The sequence below is a fragment of the Gigantopelta aegis genome, chromosome 5 (assembly GCF_016097555.1).
Source record: "Gigantopelta aegis isolate Gae_Host chromosome 5, Gae_host_genome, whole genome shotgun sequence".
Classification (NCBI taxonomy): Eukaryota; Metazoa; Mollusca; class Gastropoda; order Neomphalida; family Peltospiridae; genus Gigantopelta; species Gigantopelta aegis.
Window position 1 is genome coordinate 34,129,621 of NC_054703.1, and position 24,833 is coordinate 34,154,453.

Below are 24,833 nucleotides of genomic sequence, written 5' to 3' on the forward strand. Positions count from 1 at the left end.
TAAGAGTGATGACTGGCACATTTTTTACAAGATAGAATGACGACAGGTGCATTTTTTACAAAGTGTATTCTTCTTCTTCTTCTTCTTTGTTATTTCCCCCTAAAAGTCCTCCAGTCCTTTTATCTGGGTGAGGGTCTGGGTGTTCCTTAAGTAATTAAAAGATGTAAGTTTTTTACCTCTGATTTCTGCTCGACAGCCGGTTTGGTTGGTTTCTCGTCCTCCAGTCCCTGTATCTGGGAGAGGGTCGGGGTGTTCTGGAGCTGTTCTGTCAGGTAGTTGAGCAGCGTGGACACCGAGTTGACGGCCAGGACGTGCATCGTGTTCACTATCAGGTAGTCAGCCAGGCGGATGAAGCTGAAGGGAGAGGATTTACAATCAATGAAAGGAATGTTTAGAAGAAAAGAAAGGAATGTTTGTTTAACGAGATGTGTCGGCACCTTGGCCAATTCAACACTTTATGTATTTCGGTGTGGGAGGTATGAAGAGAGAGAACGAGCCAGAGAAAGAGAGCGAGAGAGGTTTTATGTTTGGAGAGAGAGAGAGAGAGAGAGAGAGAGAGAGAGAGAGAGAGAGAGAGAGAGAGAGAGAGTCAGAGACAGAGAAAGAGAGAGATAGTAGAGAGAGAGAGAGAGAGAGAGAGAGAGAGAGAGAGAGAGAGAGAGAGAGAGAGAGAGAGAGAGAGAGAGAGAGAGACAGAGTCAGAGAGAGAGAGAGAGAGAGAGAGAGAGAGAGAGAGAGAGAGAGAGAGAGAGGCCCAGGTTTGTAGTTTTACCATGTGAGTCTCTTGCAGTGGGCGCGTTTGTTTGCCTGCTCCGTGTACGTCATCTTGTCTGGGGCTTCGCCGTAGATGTCCATGTCGTAGTTACTCTGCATCAAGTAGCTTGACGCGGTGCCCGGAACAAAACCAGCATCACCTGAAGTAAACAAGAATTCACCGGATTAAATGTCTCACCTACCATAAACTTTACTGGTGCACTGTGATGAATGCCCATAGGAGCCACTATAAACCAAGTTTCATGTCAAATCACCCCCAAAAAAGGGAAATTTAAACCCTACCCTCTCCAATTTCAATGAAATTTGGTATATAGAGTTATTGTGGCCAAACCTGAAATTCCAAGTTTCAGCTCAATTGGACCTACGGTTTCCAAGTTATGGCCGTTTCTTTTTCTTAAATTTTGTCAAAAAAGGGCGTGGCCACCCTTTTTTAAATTGCCATAACTCAGCAACCAATGGTCCAATTTTGACAAATGAGATATCATTGGAAAGGGGGAATTACAAGAAATCCAAATCTGGCATTATTCCTGATATTTGGGTTACTTTTGGGCTGATGACCGTTTGACCTATATTTTGACCTTGAAACTGACCTTGTGGGACACGTGACCTTGAGATGACCTTTGATTAATGAAACATTTTCCACCTCCAATTTTTTTATATGTTGTAGATAACATGTTGGGCTATAATTTTAATCAAAGGTCATCTCAAAGTCATGTGTCCCACAAGGTCAATTTCAAGGTCAAAATATAGGTCAAAAGGTCATCAGCCCAAAAGTAACCCAAGTGTCAGGATTTGGATTCCTTGTAATCCCCCCTTTCCAATGATACCTCAAAATTTAAAAAAAAGAAAAGGCCATAACTTGGAAACCGTTGGTCCGATTAAGCTGAAACTTGGAATTTCAGGTTTTTTGGCCATTGAAATTGGAGGGGGTAGGGTTTAACCCATTGGGTGATCTGACATGGAATGACCCTTAACTAGGACATGTAGTTTTTGAGAAACTGATTCAAATGTCAAACCTTTAATGTAAAAGTTGCCATCATTGCTGTCAGTCAAAAAAGTAATTACTTTTCACTTCCAGGAAAGGTAAGAATATTTTTTTTAACAACACTTCAGCACATTCGTAAACTATGACTATTTGATGTGTACTATATGGTTATTTTGACATTTGGTCGACAGAGAAAGATTAAGGGAAAAGCCAAAGGTATCATACAGAAAAAACAGCAGGGGTTTAATTCACAAAGGTCTCTTAGACTCTGCTAGACAACAAAGCATCCTCTTTGCAAGTCTTTTAGCACTGCACTGCGAGATCGCAAAGTTGAGAGAGTTTAGTGAATTAGGCTCCAGATAGCTAAAGTGTGTGCCTAGTCAACGTGCTTGAACCTTAATTGACAGACAGCCCAGGGGTCTCATTCACAAAGGTCTCTTAGTTGCGAGAGTTTAGTGAATTAGGCTCCTGGGATCTCGCAGTGCAGTGCTAAAAGACTTGCAAAGAGGATGCTTTGTTGTCTAGCAGAGCCTAAGAGACCTTTGTGAATTAGGCCCCAGGTCTTTTAGTAGGAGACCTGGATCATTTCCAGTAACAAACAAGCATTCTGTGACTACTGGCTAAAGCAAAACATGCCCTCTATACAGGACCCAACAAGTGTTCATATCTCCTGAATTCAAGGGCCACAACTCTGTCAATAATAGGCACATCCTCATGAAAGTCAAACTTGACCTGCTAACTCCACATGATAAAGCTATACACAAAGTTTGAGGCATTCTGGGAGTACGGCTAAAGCAATAAATATTCCCTACCAAGCCCATGAAATTTTTGTATCTCCTAACTTCAAGGGCCGTAACTGTGAAAAATGTACAAATCCTCATGAAAGCTAACCTGATCTGTAAGCCTTTGATATAACAGTCGTGGTTAACTGGCTGGACCGACAAATAGCCCAATGGGCCTACCGACAGGGATCGATCTCCAGACAGAATGAATGGATGGAAGAATGAATGAATGAATTTTAATGACACCCCAGCACAAAAATACACATCGCCTACTAGGTGTCAAAGGTTAAAGACTGAATCAAAACCGATCCCTGTTACGTACAGAACCCTCTAGCGAAGTCAGAGGTTGTGCCCATGACATACATTCTTGAACAGTTCTCTGATAGAAGCATGCTAAAACATTTCCCACAAAACCTATAGTCCCATCCAGCTGGACCGGTATGGAACTAACAACTGACAGACTAGAAAGTTCGTTCCATGAAGTGCACTCACCGTAAACCCCTGGTGAGTCGGCTCCATCGTAGAAGTAGTCGTCTGGTGTAAACCCAGCCTCCAGAAGGGCGGTCCGACATGCACTGCGGACCACCTCCTTCACCAGCTCTCGGAAATCTTGTAACCGGCCTGCGATCTACAAACAAACAACATCATAAACATCAAATGTGTTTAAATAATAGACAATAATTTATACCCAGAATAATAATGCAACAGATTTCAGAATGCAATAAAGTCAAATCGATTATAACTGATGTCTGGGGGTGGGGGTGGTGGGGCCAACAAATACAAAATGAACACCTGATGTTGTGTGTAATCATCATATAATACAACTAAAAAGTGTCTGTAACATACATTTTTCTCTTTTTATTAGCAGTCAACTTTTTTTTCTTAGGATTTACTGTATTAGTACAGTAGTATGTGTATATTAAGTTGTTTTCATGTATGCTAAACATGTCACCCTCTTTGAATTATGATTACTTATGGATGTTCCAGGGCTTAAAAATTGTGTTTATAATAATAATAATAATAAACTAACGTCGTTAAGCTGGTTGAACTGTGCCTCTCTGAACTCGGTGAGGGTGTACGTGTGATCCTTGTCGATCTGACAGAGTCCCATCTCACTGATACGATGACACATCTCACGCACATTCAGCAATGCCGGTCGTAGAGACTGTAATAAAAAATAATAGTTTACAAAAAATCTACCATACAATTTGGATTAACAAGGAACAATCTAGAAATAGTCTGGACTAACAAGGAATAAACTTGAAATAGTGTGGACAATCTAAAAATTGTCTGGACTAGCAAAGAATAATCTTTAAAATGTCAGCACTAACATTTGAGAATGACATAAAGATCCGTTTCTCTTGGATACAGCAGGGCTCCTCCTCTCTCCTGGAATGTTTCAATCCTCACAACAATAACAGACTTCAACAAATCTACCCAGTCTACCTTTGCCTCTTCACATTTTATTTGACACCACCATTGGATTCTTAATCACTGTGAACGGCACGACGGTTGGATCCGCTGGGGATCTGGGAGATGGAGGGGGGAGGTTGGAGCTCAGTAGATGTAGGGTGGCTATAGGGCGTTGGCGGTTTCGGCCATAGGTTTGGTTTAGGTCTGTTCTGAAGTCCCACCCCGCCCTCTCCCGGTTTCCCTGATGGGTCACATTGAAGTTCCGGATATGAGCAGTTATTCTTCTTTAATTACCCAATAAATAAACTTATATGGCTCGGGCCCAAACTCTCCTTCCTTATCTACCCAATCTACCGTTGCCTCTTCTCCTTCTGTTTCAACATTGGACCTCTTCAGATTTTATGTGACACCATCGTTGGATTCTTAATAATTTTGAAGGCTGCTGCAAGTGGACGACACGACGGTTGGATCCACTGAGGATCTGGGTGATGGGGGGTTGGAGGTCAGTAGATGTAGGGTGGCTATAGGGCATTGGCGGTTTCAGCCATAGGTTTGGTTTAGGTTTGTTCTGGGGTCCCAGCCCCGCCCTCTTCCAGATATGAGCAGTTATCCTTCTTTAATTACCCAATAAATAAACCTGTATGGCTGGGGCCTAACCTCTCCTTTCCTCCAGGGCTTAGATTTTTCTTAATTGTAATTTATATTGTATTAATTTTATCTTTTTGAACTGCCCGCTCTAAAATTGGCGTCTAAAATATTATTTATTTTTTTATTATTTAGGGTTATATTATTTATTTTTGGACTTGCGCTTTTAAATTTAAATATTATTAAAGTCCCTAGTCCCAATTTTGGTTTAAAAATCTAAAATGTCTCTTAGTATTCTGTCCTGGACCAAGCCACTGGCTATCCAGAGACGGCCCGTGACAGACATGCCTGAAACCTTAGTGGTATATGGGCATGTTAAAAATACTTACTCACACACACTAACATTTGACAATCTACAAACAGTCTGGATTAACAAGGCATAAACTTTAAATAGTGTGGACAATCTAAAAATTGTCTGGACTAGCAAAGGATAATCTTGAAATCATCTGGACAATCTAGAAATTACAAATGTGTCCTAAAAAGTGACAATCTTGAAATCATTTGACAAAAGGATAATCTTCGAAACTGTCTGCACCAACAAAGGATAGTCTTAAAATGTTTGAACAATCTTGAAATTGTCTGGATTAAGAAAGGATAACCTTGAAATAGTCCGAACAAAACATGGACTAGGTATATCTAAACATTGTCTGGAGTGTGGTAATCGTGAAATAATTTAATTAACACTGGAGAATCTGGAAACTGTCTGCACCGATAATGTACAATTTTGAAGCTGACTGGATGGAAGTAATCAAAAGACGATCTTGACAGAGTAAACAGTGTTTCTGCCAGAAAGAAATGTTTGGGTATGGCGCTATGGAATTGAATGTAACCACAGTCAACAGGGGATATGGGGGGGCCTTCCCCAGAAAGAAAATGGGTTAAGTTCAGGGTTAGGGTTAAGAAAATCATACAGTAATTATAACAGTAATTAATTTTGTCAAAAGGTTAACTTAAAAAAAAAAATCAGCAAAACAAAAATTGGGTATGGCGCCATACGCGTTTTACCCTCTGGTAGAAACCCTGGTATGGTTACATAATCGTAACATAGGTGAAATAGGAGATCATTTTTAAACAGTCTGAACTACCGTAACATTGGTCATTCTGAAAAGAAAAAAAAATCTTCAAACTATTTAAAAAAAAATAAAAAATCCCCTAAAAAACCCAACAAAGTTTAAAACAAGCATTCTGAAAGTACTGCTAAAGCAATACATGTCCCCTAATAGCCCCAACTTTCTTTCCTTTCAGGGCTTCTAGATTATGGTAGCCCCACTCCATGGCTAGTGATATTCAGTGTTGGGCTAGTAAATATTTACTATAACTAGCCTGACGGCTAGTGGAAACAAAACCTTGTCAAATGCTGCATTTACATATTTCGTAAATGTGAATATCCTGATCTCTCTTTCCACCCCAATCTAAGGATTTGTAAGCTCAATCTCCCTCTTTAGGTGACATATCTGATTATTACTATTAGTAAAATTGTATTTATTTAAAGTAGGGCTAGTGAATTTTTAATCATGGCTAGTACATTTTTAAAATCACTGATCCCATGGCTAGTGAATTTTTATAAAATTCTAGAAGCCCTGCCTTTATTTATTTTTGTGCTTTTATCCAATTAAGGTTCAAGCACGCTGTCCTGGGCACACATATCAGCTATCTGGGCTGTCTGTCCAGGACAGTGGCTTAGTTGTTAGTTGGTTAGTGAGAGAGAAGAGGGTGTAATGGTCTTACACCTACCCACTGAGTTGTTAAAACTTGCTCTGGGTGGGAGCCGGTACCGGGCTGTGAACCTTGTACCTACCAACCTTATGTCCGATGGCTTAACCACGACACCACTGAGGCCAGTTACAGCCCCCAACTAATTTTCTCCAAAGATCAAGGGCCATAACTCTGGCAAAAATGGATAAATTCCAGAATTGTGACCCCTGAATAAATTCTGGCCATAACTCTGTCAAAATAGAGGGGAAAAACCGTGAAACTCAAACTTGATCTGCAATTGATGATAAAACGTATGTTCAAAAAAGAGAGACAGAAGTTTAGGACAGACAGACAGACAGACAGAAAGACGGAGGCAGAACCTAGAGTCAAGAAAAAGACTTACTGGATTGACAATGAAGAGGTTTTCAGTGAGGGCTTTACGACATCCCTGGATTTTCTTCGTCATAACGTTCTTCCTCCACACACTGAAAGCCTTCCACTTTCTGAACAACGCAAAGGCTGGAATCTGTTAATAATAATAATAATAATAATAATAATAGTAGTAATAATATAAATAATAAAAATACTAGTAATACTAGTAATGCTAGTAATAATAATAATAATAATAATAATAATAAATAAAATAAAAATACTAGTAATACTAGTAATAATACTAATATCACTAGTAATAATAATAAATAATAATGGTAATAGTAATAATAAATATATAATAATAATAATAATAATAATAATAATACCACAATGTGTAATAATAGTAGAAATAGTATCAGTATTTTAGCAAAACTGAATCTTGCCGGGGACCTAAGATTTATCAGATTTAGACTGGATCCAGTGTTTTATAATATAGAAAATTTGCGATGATGAAACTTGGTCAGTTTTGGTCAAAATTTCAGTACTGAAAAATGTTTACCACCATTTAGTAAAGTACTAACAATATATCTGATGAACGCAAAATGGGTTGGGTATAAATCAGATGCAGCTTGTGTATGGAATTTAATTTTATTTAGAAAAAATTAGTGGGCGAGTCTTAATTCAGACATGCAGTCGAAGCCAAGTATACCGAAAATACCGCTCAATATAAGCATTGGTATTGTGTCAATACTGAATACTATAACGATACCGAGGTAAATCACCCCCAAAATACCACTCAATATAAGCATTGGTATTGTGTCAATACTGAATACTATAATGATACCGAGGTAAATCACCCCCAAAATACCACTCAATATAAGCATTGGTATTGTGTCAATACTGAATACTGTACCGATACCGAGGTAAATCACCCCCAAAATACCACTCAATATAAGCATTGGTATTGTGTCAATACTGAATACTATAACGATACCGAGGTAAATCACCCCCAAAATACCGCTCAATATAAGCATTGGTATTGTGTCAATACTGAATACTGTACCGATACCGAGGTAAATCACCCCCAAAATACCACTCAATATAAGCATTGGTATTGTGTCAATACTGAATACTGTACCGATACCAAGGTAAATCACCCCCAAAATACCACTCAATATAAGCATTGGTATTGTGTCAATACTGAATACTGTACCGATACCGAGGTAAATCACCCCCAAAATACCACTCAATATAAGCATTGGTATTGTGTCAATACTGAATACTGTACCGATACCGAGGTAAATCACCCCCAAAATACCACTCAATATAAGCATTGGTATTGTGTCAATACTGAATACTGTACCGATACCGAGGTAAATCACCCCCAAAATACCACTCAATATAAGCATTGGTATTGTGTCAATACTGAATACTATAACGATACCGAGGTAAATCACCCCCAAAATACCACTCAATATAAGCATTGGTATTGTGTCAATACTGAATACTGTACCGATACCGAATTAAATCACCCCCAAAATACCACTCAATATAAGCATTGGTATTGTGTCAATACTGAATACTGTACCGATACCAAGGTAAATCACCCCCAAAATACCACTCAATATAAGCATTGGTATTGTGTCAATACTGAATACTGAACCTCAAATTTCAATACCACTCAACCATAGTTAACCATAGGACTAGTATGACTTCTGAGAATGCTGCCATCTTTAAGTCACTAACTGTACTGATCTGTGAAAGTAGCTATAAACAGTTAGTTCTAACCATTACAGATATGACTGAAACACAGTGGAAACACACACATGTATGCATACACACACACACGCGCACACACACTTTCTCTCTCTCACACACACACACACACTCTTTCTCTCTCTCTCTCACACACACACACACACGTCCATACACACCCGCCCCACCACCCACCACCCCACCAGGGTCTCCACGAGTACTCGAGCACGGGTCGAGTCTAGCAAGACTCGAGTTCGTTCACAGGACTCGAGTACCCGTACAAGGTGGAATCAACTATAATACACTGGACAATGTAGGACAATAATTTCAGGATTAGATAATCAATGATATAAGTGACACAATAATTATAAGATCATGCGCTAGTTTCTTTTTTTAAACTGGCCGTCCATCCATCATAACACTAAATATATCAACCGGTTTCTAAATGCAATACAATGACATGATTTGGCATCCATGTTCAGCCCTGGAATTAAAATGCATAATTCTATTTAACTTTATTCTTTAATCTCATCATCATCTAGTGTAAGTTTCGGGTACTCGGGACCGGGTCGAGTTTGACCCTCGAGTACTCGAGTCCTATATTTTGGACTCGTGGAGGCCCTACGCCCCACCCTACCCTGGCTCTCCACAGATTCTTGTCCTGGTAAAGCAGGGATTTACGAAGGAAGGAAGGAAATGGTTTATTTAACGACGCACTCAACACATTTTATTGACGGTTATATGGTGTCAGACATATGGTTATGGACGACACAGATATTGAGGGAGGGAACCCGATGTCGCCACTTCATGGGCTACTCTTTTTGATTAGCATAATGAGATCTTTTATATGCACCATCCCATAGACTGGATAGCACATACCACGGCCTTTGATGCACTGGCAGGAGCGAGAAATAGCCCAATGGGGATCGATCCCAGACTGACCACGAATCAAGCTACATTTCACCCCCAGATTTACGCAGGAGTCCCATGTATGATGGAAATGGGAAAATGAGCATGACTGACTCATAACTGGGGTGTTTTTGTCAGGCCACTGAATGATTCAGTACATCACTGTAAAATTAATTTATTAGAACACAGATAATTGAATACAGTAAAACCTCTCAAAACCGGACACTCTGTAAAACTGGAATTCCCTCAAAACTGAACGTTTTTCATGGTCTCTTTTTAAATATCTGTACAAAAGAGAACCTCTCTAAACTGGATACCTCTTAAAACTGGACATTTTACTTTGTCCTGAGAGTGTCCGGTTGAGAAGAGTTTCACGGTGTATACTTATAAATTATAAATTTTCAGTGCCACTTATGCCCCTGTCCTGGATGGAGGAGCCGGCTGAGGCCGACATCTGCACCTAGGACAGGCGTGCACTACAACAGCTTGCTCTGAATGTGCAACTTAAATTCTCTGACCTGACCTGACCAGTACCACTTTCGTTTGGGAAGGGCCTATGATCGGACCTACAGAGCGCCTGGATAAATCCTTTAAGTGTTTCTAACAAGACGTTTGTCTGTTTGTATTTCACCTTGATGAGTTTCTGAAAGTACTCCACTTCCTGTTCCCAGCGGTCGAGCGTGATAAACTCTGTCTCGTCGTCGTTTCGCATGCGAGTGACACCTTTCTTGCTGATTGTGCAGTGGTCGCTCTTGTTGATGTGTTGGTGAGAGACGACTCTACGTTAAACACATGCCTCGTGAACAAAATGGGTGACACACAAACAAAACATGCATTAACGTGAGAGAGAGAGAGAGAGAGAGAGAGAGAGAGAGAGAGAGAGAGAGAGAGAGAGAGAGAGAGAGAGAGAGAGAGAGAGAGAGAGAGAGACAGACAGACAGACAGAGAGAGACAGACAGACAGAGATAGAGAGAGATTATAGAAATGATACCACTAGAGCACATAGATTTATTAATCATCGGCTATTGGATGTCAAACATTTGGTAATTTTGGAGATATATTATAGTCTTAGAGAAGAAACCCACTAAATTTTACCATTAGTAGCAAAGTATCTTGTATATGTACCACCCGACATACAGGATAGCACATACCACAGCCTTTGATATACCAGTTGTGGTGCACTGGCTGTCAAAAAGAAATAACCCAATGAGGCCACCGACGGGGATCAATCCCAAACCGACCGCACATCAGGTGAGTGCTTTACCACTGGGCTACATCCCGCCTGCTTGGCCACTGTCAGCAACAAGATATTTCATTCATCCCTTTCAAACAACACAAAATGTGAAGGTCTTCAAATATGTACTTAAAACTGACCGTAAGCAACACATGACATTAAATTCAGTGTGGTGAGAAATAGTGATTAAAAATGATAGTAGAAAATATTAGTCAATAACTGATCTGAAAATAACTGATTGTGGATTGGTATTTCTTATAGCCGCACCCATGGATCTTCATCTCAATGCATGTATTAAAAACATTTAATTCATTTTATGTGATATAAAATCAGACTATAGGTTTTTAATTTTTTTTTAATTAAAACATTATAAATTAAAAAATTTGTTAACATGCATTAAGATGACCATTCATATATATATGTGCATCTACAAATAGTGAAACTAAATTGCATTGATAAAAAACTTACAGTTTATGAGAAATGAATTTGCAAAAGCAATCGATGCACCACAGCTGAATGAATGTTTAACGACACCCCAGCATGAAAAATACATCGGCTATTAATTGGGTGTCAAACTATGGTGAATGCATAAATGAATTCATAATCAACATCAATATAAACATTCAACAGTTAAATTTAAACACAGTGTAACAGACTGGGCCCAGTTTCACAAAACATTGTAAGCCTATAAGTTTTGCATGTAATCGTAAATCTACGACTAAACCACAATTCTTATTACTATTATAAAGACACATATTTCATTTTCTTTTGTCCTTAAAATGCTCCATTTTTCTTAATGATGTAATTTTCTTTGTGAAATACATGCCAAACACTTGTAAATGTATGCCCAGTATAACTGGTAGTCGCAGATGTAAACTTACAATGTTTTGTTAAATTGCCCCCTCTGCTGTACTAAATGCTGAAGAGATTGTTACTAACTTGAGGTTGTAGTAGTGGTATCTGACTGATGATTTCGGCACCGCGGGGCTGAGGTAGAGAAATCCAACCTTCGGGTCTTCTTTGACGATCTGAATAATGTAGTGTGGGTCTTTGACTCCTTCGTACGATTCCGCAACTGAAAACAAAAGTGAAAGCCATGCACACCCTAATCTCAAATCAACAGACCCTAGTTTTTAAACACTACAACATAGCTTTCACTTTTAAAGCTGATTTTGATCATTCTATTGTTTAGAATATTCATTTTCATACAGCTGAAGTGGCTCTGGTCATCCTGGTTTTTGTAATACCCCGAAATGCATTTATCATAATTATTAAAACGCACGTTCGTCTGAGAAATAATGGTTATTGAGACAAGCTCTAGTTATTTAACCATTTAAAGACGCAGACCCTAGTTTTAACTTGTAAAAAATGGACACTAAGTTTAGTCTACAAAACTGTAACACATTTAGATAAAGTTACAACAGAGTGAAAGAAGAGTCTGTGATGTTAAAACTGGTAAATATCCTTAAAAATAGACCAGAACTTGTATCAATAATTGCTACTTGTCAGACACACATGTATTTTTTTAAATATGAAAAATGCATTTTGTGGTATTAGAAACAACAGGATGACCAGAAACACTTTGATTCTATGGAAATGGCTAATCTAAACAATAAAATATAAGTAATGTTTGATTTCAGTGATCATAAACAGCTCTAATAGTGAAAAAACATGTTGTAGTGTTTAAAAACTATGGTCTGTCCCTTTAAACATCACAGACTTTAGGTTCTCTGTTATAACTTTATCTAGATGTGTTGTATGTTTGTAGATTAACTAAACCTGGTGTACATTTTCACTGGCTAAAACTTGCCAAATGCAAGTGAAAATTATGAGTTGAAAAATACAACTACCTGTCCAAGGGACGACGTTCTTTTTCTAAACGCATTATTTAAATAAAAAATATTACTTTTCTATTGAATATTTTCTACTCTAGTGAACCCCTCTATCCTGGACACCCACCGCACCAATTAAGTAAAATCTGTTTTTAAGTTGTATCTGAACCATTGGTTGTGAAGGCTGAATTCTTAACTGGGCCCTGTTTTGATTCATTTCTCAAATCAGTAAACTTTCTGACTACTGCAGGCGAGATATCTCGCCCAACATCACACTGGTTAACATACTGTATACTGTATACAGTGCATTCCCCAATTCATATTTCCCGTCGGTTTGCACATGACACTGATCATCAGAATTTAAAAAAAAAAATTAAACACAAAACATTTTATTTTACAGCATGCTAGCTTTTGTTTGGTGGAAAATACCTTGGAATTTTGATTTAAAAAAGTGGTTTTCGGCAAGTATTTTCGCTTGACAACAATGGCGACACATCGCGGTCATTTTCAGGAATCAATAGCTGATTGTGACAGATAATTTGATTATTTTACCAACAACGAAAATCACGAAATAGGCCTATTGGGATATGAATCGAAGTTTGTTTTTAAAAAAAATATTCTGGTCAGAAAACCACTGTTATTGGGAATAATGGACATAAATACTGGAGAGCTGACCACAAAAACACTTAAGTAAAAGTGACTTTTTCTTTAAAAAATTGCCTAATTTTAATCAATATTAACTGATCTAAAATATGATAAAATTTTTTAAAAACCCATGAAGATATTACTTACTGAATCAAATAGGCACTTTATTTTATGTATTTATAAAACATTTAAGTGAATATAATGTGTGTCAAACATTAATCCAGTAGTATAAAGGTTAAAGAAACATAATTTCAATCGACTGTCCCGAATACTCACAGGTCATTTTGGAAGGGACTGATAAAGTGGGAGAAAGGGCCACAACTCTTCCTCTAGGGGACATAACTTCTTCTCTTTTGGCTATTTTCGGTTCTGGTGATTCCCGACGCATCATATCCTAAAGAAAAATTGTAAAAACAAAATTAAAGTTTGTTTTGTTTAATGACACCACTAGAGCATATTGATTTTAATTATTAATCATTGACATTTACTAATGGCACCTGCCACTACGAATGCTGCAGCCACTGCAACCATTTCTGCCACCTATTTTTCATACTAACAATTATACACCTCACTGTGGTCAACAAATAAAGCCACCTATTTGTTCATGCCTACAGTTATACAATTCACTGACTTTAATAAGTATAGCTACCTATGTTTCATGCTTACAATTATACACCTCACTGTGTTAAATAGATATAGCTGTCTACTTTACATGCTTACAATTACACACCTCACTGTGTTAAATAGATATAGCTGTCTACTTTACATGCTTACAATTACACGCCTCACTGTGTTAAATAGATATAGCTGTCTACTTTACATGCTTACAATTACACACCTCACTGTTAAATAGATATAGCTGTCTACTTTACATGCTTACAATTACACACCTCACTGTGTTAAATAGATATAGTTGTCTACATGCTTACAATTATACACCTCACTGTGTTCAGTAGATATAGCTGTCTACTTTACATGCTTACAATTATACACCTCACTGTGTTCAGTAGATATAACTGCCTACTTTACATACTTACAATTATACACCTCACTGTGTTAAATAGATATAGTTGTCTACATGCTTACAATTATACACCTCACTGTGTTCAGTAGATATAGCTGTCTACTTTACATGCTTACAATTATACACCTCACTGTGTTCAGTAGATATAGCTGTCTACTTTACATGCTTACAATTATACACCTCACTGTGTTCAGTAGATATAACTGCCTACTTTACATACTTACAATTACACCTCACTGTGTTAAATAGATATAGCTGTCTACTTTACATGCTTACAATTATACATCCCACTGTGTTCAGTAGATATAGCTGACTACTTTACATGCTTACAATAATACCTCACGGTGTTAAATAGATATAGCTGCCTACTTTACATGCTTACAATTATACGCCTCACTGTTAACTAGATATAGCTGACTACTTTATATGCTTACAATTATACACCTCACTGTGTTCAGTAGATATAGCTACCTACTTTACATGCTTACAATTATACACCTCACTGTCTTCAGTAGATATAGCTACCTACTTTACATGCTTACAATTATACACCTCACTGTCTTCAGTAGATATAGCTGACTACTTTACATGCTTACAATTGTACACCACCTCACTGTGTTCAGTAGATATAGCTGTCTACTTTACATGCTTACAATTGTACACCTCACTGTGTTCAGTAGATATAGCTGTCTACTTTACATGCTTACAATTGTACACCTCACTGTGATCAGTAGATATAGCTACCTACTTTACATGCTTACAATTGTACACCTCACTGTGATCAGTAGATATAGCTACCTACTTTACATGCTTACAATTGTACACCTCACTGTGTTCAGTAGATATAGCTGTCTACTTTACATGCTTACAATTGTACACCTCACTGTGTTCAGTAGATATAGCTGTCTACTTTACATGCTTACAATTGTACACCTCACTGTGTTCAGTAGATATAGCTGTCTACTTTACATGCTTACAATTGTACACCTCACTGTGATCAGTAGATATAGCTACCTACTTTACATGCTTACAATTGTACACCTCACTGTGTTCAGTAGATATAGCTACCTACTTTACATGCTTACAACTGTACACCTCACTGTGTTCAGTAGATATAGCTACCTACTTTACATGCTTACAATTGTACACCTCACTGTGATCAGTAGATATAGCTACCTACTTTACATGCTTACAATTGTACACCTCACTGTGATCAGTAGATATAGCTACCTACTTTACATGCTTACAATTGTACACCTCACTGTGTTCAGTAGATATAGCTGTCTACTTTACATGCTTACAATTGTACACCTCACTGTGTTCAGTAGATATAGCTGTCTACTTTACATGCTTACAATTACACACCTCACTGTGTTCAGTAGATATAGCTGTCTACTTTACATGCTTACATTTACACACCTCACTGTGATCAGTAGATATGGCTGTCTACTTTACATGCTTACAACTGTACACCTCACTGTGTTCAGTAGATATAGCTGACTACTTTACATGCTTACAATTGTACACCTCACTGTGTTCAGTAGATATAGCTGTCTACTTTACATGCTTACATTTATACACCTCACTGTGTTCCGTAGATATAGCTGTCTACTTTACATGCTTACAATTATACACCTCACTGTGATCAGTAGATATAGCTGACCATGCTTACAATTACACACCTCACTGTGTTCAATAGATATGGCTGACTACTTTACATGCTTACAATTACACACCTCACTGTGTTCAGTAGATATGGCTGACTACTTTACATGCTTACAATTACACACCTCACTGTGTTCAGTAGATATGGCTGACTACTTTACATGCTTACAATTACACACCTCACTGTGTTCAGTAGATATGGCTGTCTACTTTACATGCTTACAATTACACACCTCACTGTGTTCAGTAGATATGGCTGACTACTTTACATGCTTACATTTATACCCCACTTACTGTGCTCAATAGAGTTTAACACTTACTTTCTCATAAACAGCCTCCTAATAGTCCTACTTTCAAAGGTAATGCCCAACAATATTCAAATGAAAAAGAACAACATAAAATATAATTCCAACACTTGGACATGGAAAACAAAGAAAAGAAACCCGTAACTTTGTATAGTCTCTGTGTACTGCAAATCAAATACCAGTAACAATTCAGGTTTGAGTGATCACCGTCCATTGCCAAATAGCCAATTGTTAATTTTCATACAAAGTGGCTACAACATGTAGTCCGTGGCGAATAAAATATTCTTGAAATTAACCACAATTGTAATAAATTTCTAGGAAATATTCTACATATCTGAAAATTGGGTCAGGTCAGGTCAGAGTGTTTAATGTGCACAGTAAGAACAAGCTGTTGCAACGCATGCCTGTTCTAGGAACAGGTGCCGGCCTCAGTCGGCTCCTCCATCCAGGACAGGAAAGGAGTGGGTGGGTTGGAGGGGGGACGGCCTGCACTGGCAGGTGCAAGGGAGTACCAGCAGTCCAACTGCAGCCAATAACAGGCAGAGGGTGGTATGTTGCTATGGAATTTGGAATGTCCCATAGGATTAAGCCAAAGAGAATGGGTGCACATTTTTGATGAAGGAAGTTAGGTGCAATGTTGAATGGTCAGCCAAAAGATAAAGATAATTTGTTAAAGGAAGGATCAGGTCAGATATTCATGAGACTTATGTGTTGGAAAGATGCATTTTTGGACCACGAACACATTACGACAATTTTAACAAATAAAAAATGAGAAAATGTCTTGGTTTAAAAAAAAATATTTGAGTATGGGTTTAAAACTTAATAATATGTTTTTATATAATTTACAAAGAAGTTTAGCATTATTTAGTATAATTACATGCAATTTCACTGGTTCCCTGTTGATGCAAACAACCTATACAGACCTGTTTCTTCTGCAGGTCATCTGGTAGAGTAGGAAGCGGTGAGCTCGATCCATCAGGCCTAACCAGAGGTTTAATCGACAACGATCGTTTGTATTTCCGCACTTCACTTGCGGCGCTCGCAGCTTCAACAGCAGCTTTAGTCTCCAGTGCTTCGCGGTTCTTGCGGTGAATATACGCAGGTGAATTCCGCTCCTGGTATTTATGCAGACATGGCTGGAAAAAAATAAAAAAACTTTTTTTTATTAAATTCCATTAGGTTTTTTTTTTTAATTGACATATAAACAGTAGTTGGAACACTATCTTGAGGTTCAGTTAAGAGCCATAGGTGATTAACAAGTTCTTCTTTTTTTTTAGTCACCCATACAACAGTTTATTTCAACCCCTGATTATCATGTAAATCTTGTTTGTCTATACGGTAGTGTTAGAAATCGGTTGAAATGTCGCCACTGGTTATTGGTTATAACCAGCTAACTCCAATCGATCAACTTTCGATTACACAATCTCCACATTGCGACCTTGGTGGTGCAGTAGTTAAGGCATCGGACTATAGACTGGTAGGTACAGGGTTCGCTGCCCGGTACCGGCTCCAACCCAGAACAAGTTCTTAAGGGCTCAGTGGGTAAGTGTAAGGCCACTACACCCTCTTCTCTCTCACTAACCACTAACCACTTAACAACTAACCCACTGTCCTGGACAGACAGTCCAGATAGCTGAGGTGTGTGCCCAGGACAGCATGCTTGAACCTTAATTGAATATAAGCATGAAAATAAGTTGAAATGAAACATTTCATACTATCTGTATAAAAATACAAGTAGGTGCCATCTGGCTCCTAGAGGGGAAAGTTAACACAGAGGGCTGATATAACTATTGTTGTGTTAAGCAGGATCTATAGACTTCACAAACTCCAGTGCACCACAACTGGTATATCAAAGGCCGTGGTATGTGTTATCCTGTCTGTGCAGTGTTTCTGCAAGAAAGAAATTTTTAGGTATGGCACAATGGAATTGAATGCAACCAGTCAACAGGGGGTTTGGGGGGGGGTCTCCCCCAGAAAGAAAATGGGTTATGTTTAGTGTTAGAGTTAAGAAAATCATACAGTAATGATAAGAGTAATTAATTTTGTCAAAAGGTTAACTTAAAAAAATACAATCTGCAAACAAATTTGGGTATGGCGCCATACCCGTTTTACACTCTAGCAGAAACCCTGCTGATGGATGGTGTGTATAAAAGATCCCTTGCTACTAATGGAAAAATGTAGCAGGTTTCCTCTCCAAGTCTATATGTCAGAATTACCAAATGTTTGATATCCAATAGTCGATGATTAATATATCAATGTGCTCTAGTGGTGTCATTAAACAAAACAAACTTTAACTTTAACTAAACTGAAGGAACAATTGTAGTGAAAATTTTCCCACACAATCAATTATTGATTTTTATAATCGAATTAGTTTTTTGGTGAATTAGTAAAGAATTATATTTGCCAAATTCAATTTTAATCCGCATAAATCTGACGATCTGGCGAGTGCCAGCTTAAACCCTGCTTAACCTTCCGACTACCGCAGACGAGATATCTCACCCGACGTCACGCCAGTCGACCTACTGTACACTGTATACAGTGCATTCCCCAATTCATATTACCCGCCGTTTTACAAACGACACTCACCAGAAAGACTTGTATAACAGGAAACAGAAGACAAGTCAGCTTCCTGTATCTTTAGGTTTTTGTTTCTCAATTGAAAATACCTTGTAATTTTGAGTTGAAAAAGTGGTTTTCGGCAAGTATTTTCACTTGACAACAATGGCGGCATGTCGCGGTCATTTTCAGGGATCGATAGCTGATTGTGACAGCTAATTTGATAATAAATACATCTGATCATTTTACCAACAACAAAAATCACCAAATATTGGGATATGAATCGAAGCTTGTTTTTTTTTTTAAAATTCTGGTTAGAAAACCACTGTTATTGGGAATAATTAATAGACATAAATACTGGACAGCTGGCCACAAATGCTGGTAAGTAAACACAACTTTTAAAAAAAAAATGCCTAATTTTAGTCAACATTAACTAATCTAAAATATCATAAAAATGGTAAAAACCCACGAAAATAATACTTACCGATTCAAATATGAACTTTATTTTATGTGTTTATACATTATTTAAGTGAATATATGCGAGTAAAAATTATAAACTTGTATCCACTCTATGTCGTTTTTGTTAAGAATTAATCCAGTATTGTAAAGGTTAATCTGACTGCTGTTATACTCACCAATGGTTGCACTTTAGCTCCAATGGGCGCACTGCCTCGTTTGATCTGAGCCTGCGTGACTCCCTTGAAATGGAGCGCCCGTACGTTCACGGGAGCCTGTTGCGGGGCATAGGAGTAGAGCCTCAGTTTGAGTCTGTCCGGGTCTACATGCGGCAGGCCGATGGGCTGGTTCTCCTGTAGGAGCTCCTCTCTCGGGGTCTGACTCACAGCCACCATGTTCTGTGATCGTGGCGTAAATGGGCTCGCCATGCTTCACAAGTTTGGTGCTGAAAAAAATAAAAAATAAAAAAGAGGACGATAATAAGTTTCATTAGTAGCAGTATGGTTGTCATGGAGATGAAACGGTTTAATTTTGTCATGTATTAATTGGTAGTCCTATAGATTTTTTTTCTGGGTTTAAATTAGACTTCTATCCACCTACCACCCACCACAAAAAAAAAAAAAAATATATATAATGATATATTTATTTATATTAGTAGCTATGTTGTCTATCTGTGAGATATAGGGCTCGAATCAGCCTGTGGCCAGGTTGCCAAATGTGACCAATGTCCTGTTTGGGCGACTTAAATATTTTTAAAATAATGGCGTTAGTCGCCCAAATAATATTATCTTCTTTAGAGCTATAACACATGAGCCACTATTAATATTTGTATTCCACATTAAAATCTTGCTCGTGGTTCGCTTACCATAATTTGCCAACATGCATTATTATTTTTTGGGCGACCATATTTTTTGGCGAGTTTTGAACCCTGGAATTCACCATTGATATGCAAGGGTTTATTTTTGCATCTCACTACTTAATTTAGGCACAACAGGGACTTTTGTATTTTCTGAATGCAGGAAGTTTTTTTTAGTTTGGTACTGTCATTAACAGATAAATTATTCTCCTACCTTTAATTACTGTTAGATTTCCACAATTTTTTTTACATAAACAAATCGTGAAAAATCCATTACAATGACAGATTCTACATAAGAGACTGTAACGATGTCACTGATATCAACTTCGCTGAGATTGAATAGGGCAAAATACATGAGCAGTTTTTTGCTGTCTGCCATTTTGCTTGTTTATGGAATACACTTCAAGAGGGATAGGTCAATATGACAAAATTTAATAATGTCATGATATGCACTAAGGTAAAAAACACTAATCATGATGTCAAATTAATTACATCACATACTCACGAGACTTCCATCCCTCTTGAAGAGTATTCCACAAAAAAGCAAAATTGCAGACAGTGAAACATTGCATGTGTTTTGCCCTATGCAATCTCAGCGAAGTCGATATGGGTGACATCGTTACAATCTCATATGTGGAATCTGTGTCACTGTAATGTTTTTCCTTTTTTTCACTATTTATGTTTGGACAAAAAGTGGAGAAAATCTAACAGGCTCAATTATCATGCAATTCTTCTTTTCATGATGAATCGTGTAGTGATGACGACTGGATTAATATTTGGCAACACAACAAATAACGTCTTATAAGTTTGAACCTGGAACGTCTTCCGCAGAACCACCGGCCTGACAGATGACGATGGAAATGTTCGTGGCAGACAGATGACCACTAAATAACCAGTTTTATTCTTGTTTTGTTCTTTAGCTTTTTGTGCGAATTATTTTGCTACACTATATGTATATAGTACTTGTGATGTAGTAGAAAAGATGATAAATAACACTTGAATTCTACTAGTCACGTGGACCCGATATGGGTAATTTTAAGAAATAAAAAAAAACGACATAATAGTCCATTCCATCCTCCTATAAAGATGTTTTTTGTGAATAATTTCAGTTTGGTTTGACATAAGAAAAACAGTAAAAGTGTTTTTGAAATAACAAAACAATACTATTTGTGTCTGCAATTTTAAAAACAATCGGCTTAGAAATAAATATGTTGTAGTAAATTCCATAGTATTAAAAATGTGTTCTCTGTGGGAAGGTATAGTCAAATTAATTTAATGTCCGTCTCAAAGAGAACACCTCCCCCCAACCCCTATATTATGGAATTTACAAGTTATTTATTTCTGAGCCAATTGTTTTCTAAGTTGCACACAAAAATAGCATTTTTTGTTATTTCCAAAACACTTTTACTTGTCTTCTTTCGTCAAACCAAACTGAAATTATTTACAAAAAAAACCAAGCCATTTTTGTAGAATGGGACGGACTGGGCTATAGATACTTACTTTTCTGAACTTTATTGTTAATGAAAATGTTCTCGAACTGTAAAGATAAACCTCACAAATGAACGAAATGCAAATGACAACAAATCAGATGTTGATTGCACGAACTGTGCATGAGAAAACAAACTGAACGAAGTTTAACACAGTTTGGGGCATTGACGATATGCACCCCAAGGTCCCTTCGGTGTGGATGGCGTCGGCGTGTTGTCATTTGTTTTGTGTCACAGAAAAATTGTTGGTACAGCATCTTTTCAAAAAATACCCATAACACATGGTATTCCCATATCTCGCTTAAGCCAACAAGCCAGTTCGGATGGATTGAAACTAAAGTCGCAATGGTCTCCGGCATTTTCTTCCTGTCCAGTCTTTCCACGTTGTTTTAATCAAATTCACACACAGCTTTCTCACAGCAACATTACTAGGAAATGTGTGAAGACTAAATTTATCGGCTTTTGTATTGCTACAGCCGCCAACACGCCATTTAACCATAATAAACACAAAAGAAGCAGTGAACATGGCGCTGACTATCGAAAGGAGTTTCCTTTGTGACGTCACGGATCAAATTTTACAGAAATTCCCGAACGAATTCTGCTGGTTCTGTTATTCAGGGCAATATTTTTTAATGGAAAATATACCGGAATATAATTTTTGTTAATTTTTTTTCTTCTAATCATATTAAATAATGTTGATTGATACAGCTCAATACATCATACATCTGGAACAGCACTTTAATTTGGGAGTGATTATTTTAGGCATATGTATTTTGGGCACAAAGTTTATATTATCCTCGTTTAATCGAAAACCGTACGACTAAGAGGAAATGGCTGTTGCGCATGCTCAGTCATGTCAGGCTATCAATTTAACGACATTAATGTTTACCTCGTTCAATTTAGAAATAAAATGTATAAAAAGGTAAGTACATGTTCATATGTTATCTCTGTTCCATCAAGAATTACACCAGGTGGTAAGAACATGTCATTTTAAAAGCATTATCGAAAACTGTACTATAACATTATCAACGTTGGCAACAAAACAAAATTGGCTTTTCCCACGAAAACAGTCACGTGACCTGAAAGCGGCTATTCGGAAGAGACCAGTCATTACTCAATTGGCAGCGCTAGCAGAGTGTTTGGTTGTGTGGATTCCGTTGTTCACCTGTTGCTGTTTAGGCATGCATTTGCATTGCATTCAGTAAGATTCCAGGGCACAAATTAACTGTAACAATAAATTTCATTGTGCATAAAACTTATTCTTACTTTTTTCTTCTTTTTTTTCTCGCATTTTTAAGGAAATTTGTTTTAAGTGTAATTCCTTAACAAGAAGTTGTTGTCGTGTCAATGATCGAACATGCACAGACATTACAAAATACCAAGAAGTACAATACTACGGTTTTCGATAATTGGCGATATATGGCCTGACTTTGATGCAATCTAAAGTCCTGACTGATATATCACAGGATGTGCCAAATAAAACCACATTATTTCATTACTTTTACACATATTTTAAATGTTGTATTATCAGTGAGATAGGGTTACAAAGACACCATGGACCCACAATCGGTTGATGATATATAACGACAGAAGTCAAAGTCGTGACATTTTGACATTGCGTTTGACTGCAAGATTTAAAATTATAAAATAATTTTCTTTAAACGATTTAATGCTTTAATTTACAGATACACAAACTTATATCTTACCTGCGAATTATCTCGAACACAGCCTTTGTATTTTGACAAGTAACTGTTAAAGAGAATATAAAATGTATCCTAAGTGTCCAAACATTCAACAACAATCGCCATTTTGGTTACATCCGTAACTTGGCAACCTTACGAAATTTACCGAGCATGGCACAGTAGACCGATTATGCGTTCGAAAGTTCTCGTCAACATTCGGAATTCATCGGGATATTCCGGAGAGTCTGCAATCGTCCGATGTTATACAAATACAAAGTTTTTAAAAATGTTTTATTTCATTAATTAATTTTTAAAAAGAAGATAAATCCATTGTAACAAAGACATAGTTATAATTATTCAAGCATATTTTTTTGTTTCTTTAATTAACAGTATTTATTTATTTATTTACTAACCAACTAAAATAACTACTATCGCTAATATAATAATTATTTATAATTAGAGGACGGCAACTTATTCCCAATTAAATCCGTTCATATATATAGCCTATGCATAAAATATATTTGAAAACAAAAACATCAACAACAACAAAATCAATATAAGTAGGCCTACACAAAGGCTGTTCACAGAATATAAAATCACATATTTGCGTACGTAAAAAACAATAATGATACATCTACGGACATACAGACATACAGTACAATATATTATCCAATCACATTCATAATTATAATAATATATAGCTTATGTTTACAAAGTATGTCTAATCATGCACATGCGCAGTGGGCGACATGAAATAATGCAGTATGAGTAGGTCTAAGCAGGTGAAAATATGTCATGATGACCTTTAATTATTACAAACAAACGTTTCACTAATTGATGTCATTGCAGATGATGGAAATAAATGTTCGTCTGAAAAAAAACAAGAAAAAAAGAAGAAAAAAACCAACATATTATATCCATTAACCCAGTAGAAGTTAGCTGTAAAAGAGAAAATACCAATGGTTAGTTGATAGCCTATTACAAGAATTCAATCTAATTAAAATTAGCTCCACTATTACATGTGGATCTAACACCAGCCAGTTGGAGCTCATGTCCACCAATCAAAACCTTACTTGCAGAATCCTGCCAGTGATTTAAAAATAATTTGAAAACATTCCGAATTATCCTGAGGGTATACGACATGTTTCGTGTGAATTACGAATGCCTTAAAACATGTTTTATTTTATAAAATAAATAATTTGTAATGTAAAACTGAAGACTGATAACCCATCCCGTACGTATTGGTATGGTTCGCTGTACTGCGGCCACTAAAATAGATATTTTTAGAATTTATATGCTCCCAAATAACGTTATAAAAGGCGAAGTGTCATTGGTCAATATTTAAATTATTATTTACAGATGAAATGTTACCTGGACATTGGGGACTACGCAGTGTTGTTAGCAATCCGATTAAAATTAGTTCTGCTGGTCTAAATAAGGTATTCGTAATTCACATGAAACATATCGTATACACTCAGGATAATTCGGAATGTTTTCAAATTATTTTTAAATCACTGGCAGGATTCTGCAAGTAAGGTTTTGATGGTGGGCATGAGCTCCAACTGGCTGGTGTTAGATCCACATGTAATAGTGGAGCTAATTTTAATTAGATTGACAAGAATTCGGATATTTTTAAGATGCAATATCACAGTTGCAAGGACTATATTTCGCAATTTTTATTTTAATAACAAAAACAAACAACAAATAACTACAAATTAATACAACCAGCACCACACATGCAGGGAGAGAGTCTTTATAAAA

At 37.1% G+C, this 24,833-nt stretch overlaps 1 protein-coding gene across 5 annotated transcripts in view; it reads right to left on the reverse strand.

The window, feature by feature from the left end:
• The window catches only part of LOC121373669 (dynein heavy chain 6, axonemal-like), a 133,064-nt gene extending 109,851 nt beyond the window's left edge, over positions 1-23,213 (reverse strand). For all 5 annotated transcript variants that reach the window (XM_041500392.1, XM_041500389.1, XM_041500390.1 and 2 more), the window contains exons 1-11: positions 23,097-23,213; positions 19,227-19,492; positions 16,959-17,171; positions 13,318-13,435; positions 11,504-11,639; positions 9,962-10,109; positions 6,698-6,820; positions 3,572-3,706; positions 3,034-3,169; positions 773-914; positions 177-354 (exon numbers count right to left, since the gene is read on the reverse strand). In XM_041500392.1, coding sequence (XP_041356326.1) covers positions 177-354; positions 773-914; positions 3,034-3,169; positions 3,572-3,706; positions 6,698-6,820; positions 9,962-10,109; positions 11,504-11,639; positions 13,318-13,435; positions 16,959-17,171; positions 19,227-19,475 — 1,578 coding nt within the window. In that variant the 5' untranslated portion in view covers positions 19,476-19,492; positions 23,097-23,213. The remainder of the gene's footprint in view (positions 1-176; positions 355-772; positions 915-3,033; positions 3,170-3,571; positions 3,707-6,697; positions 6,821-9,961; positions 10,110-11,503; positions 11,640-13,317; positions 13,436-16,958; positions 17,172-19,226; positions 19,493-23,096) is intronic.
• Positions 23,214-24,833: the final 1,620 nt, after the last annotated feature.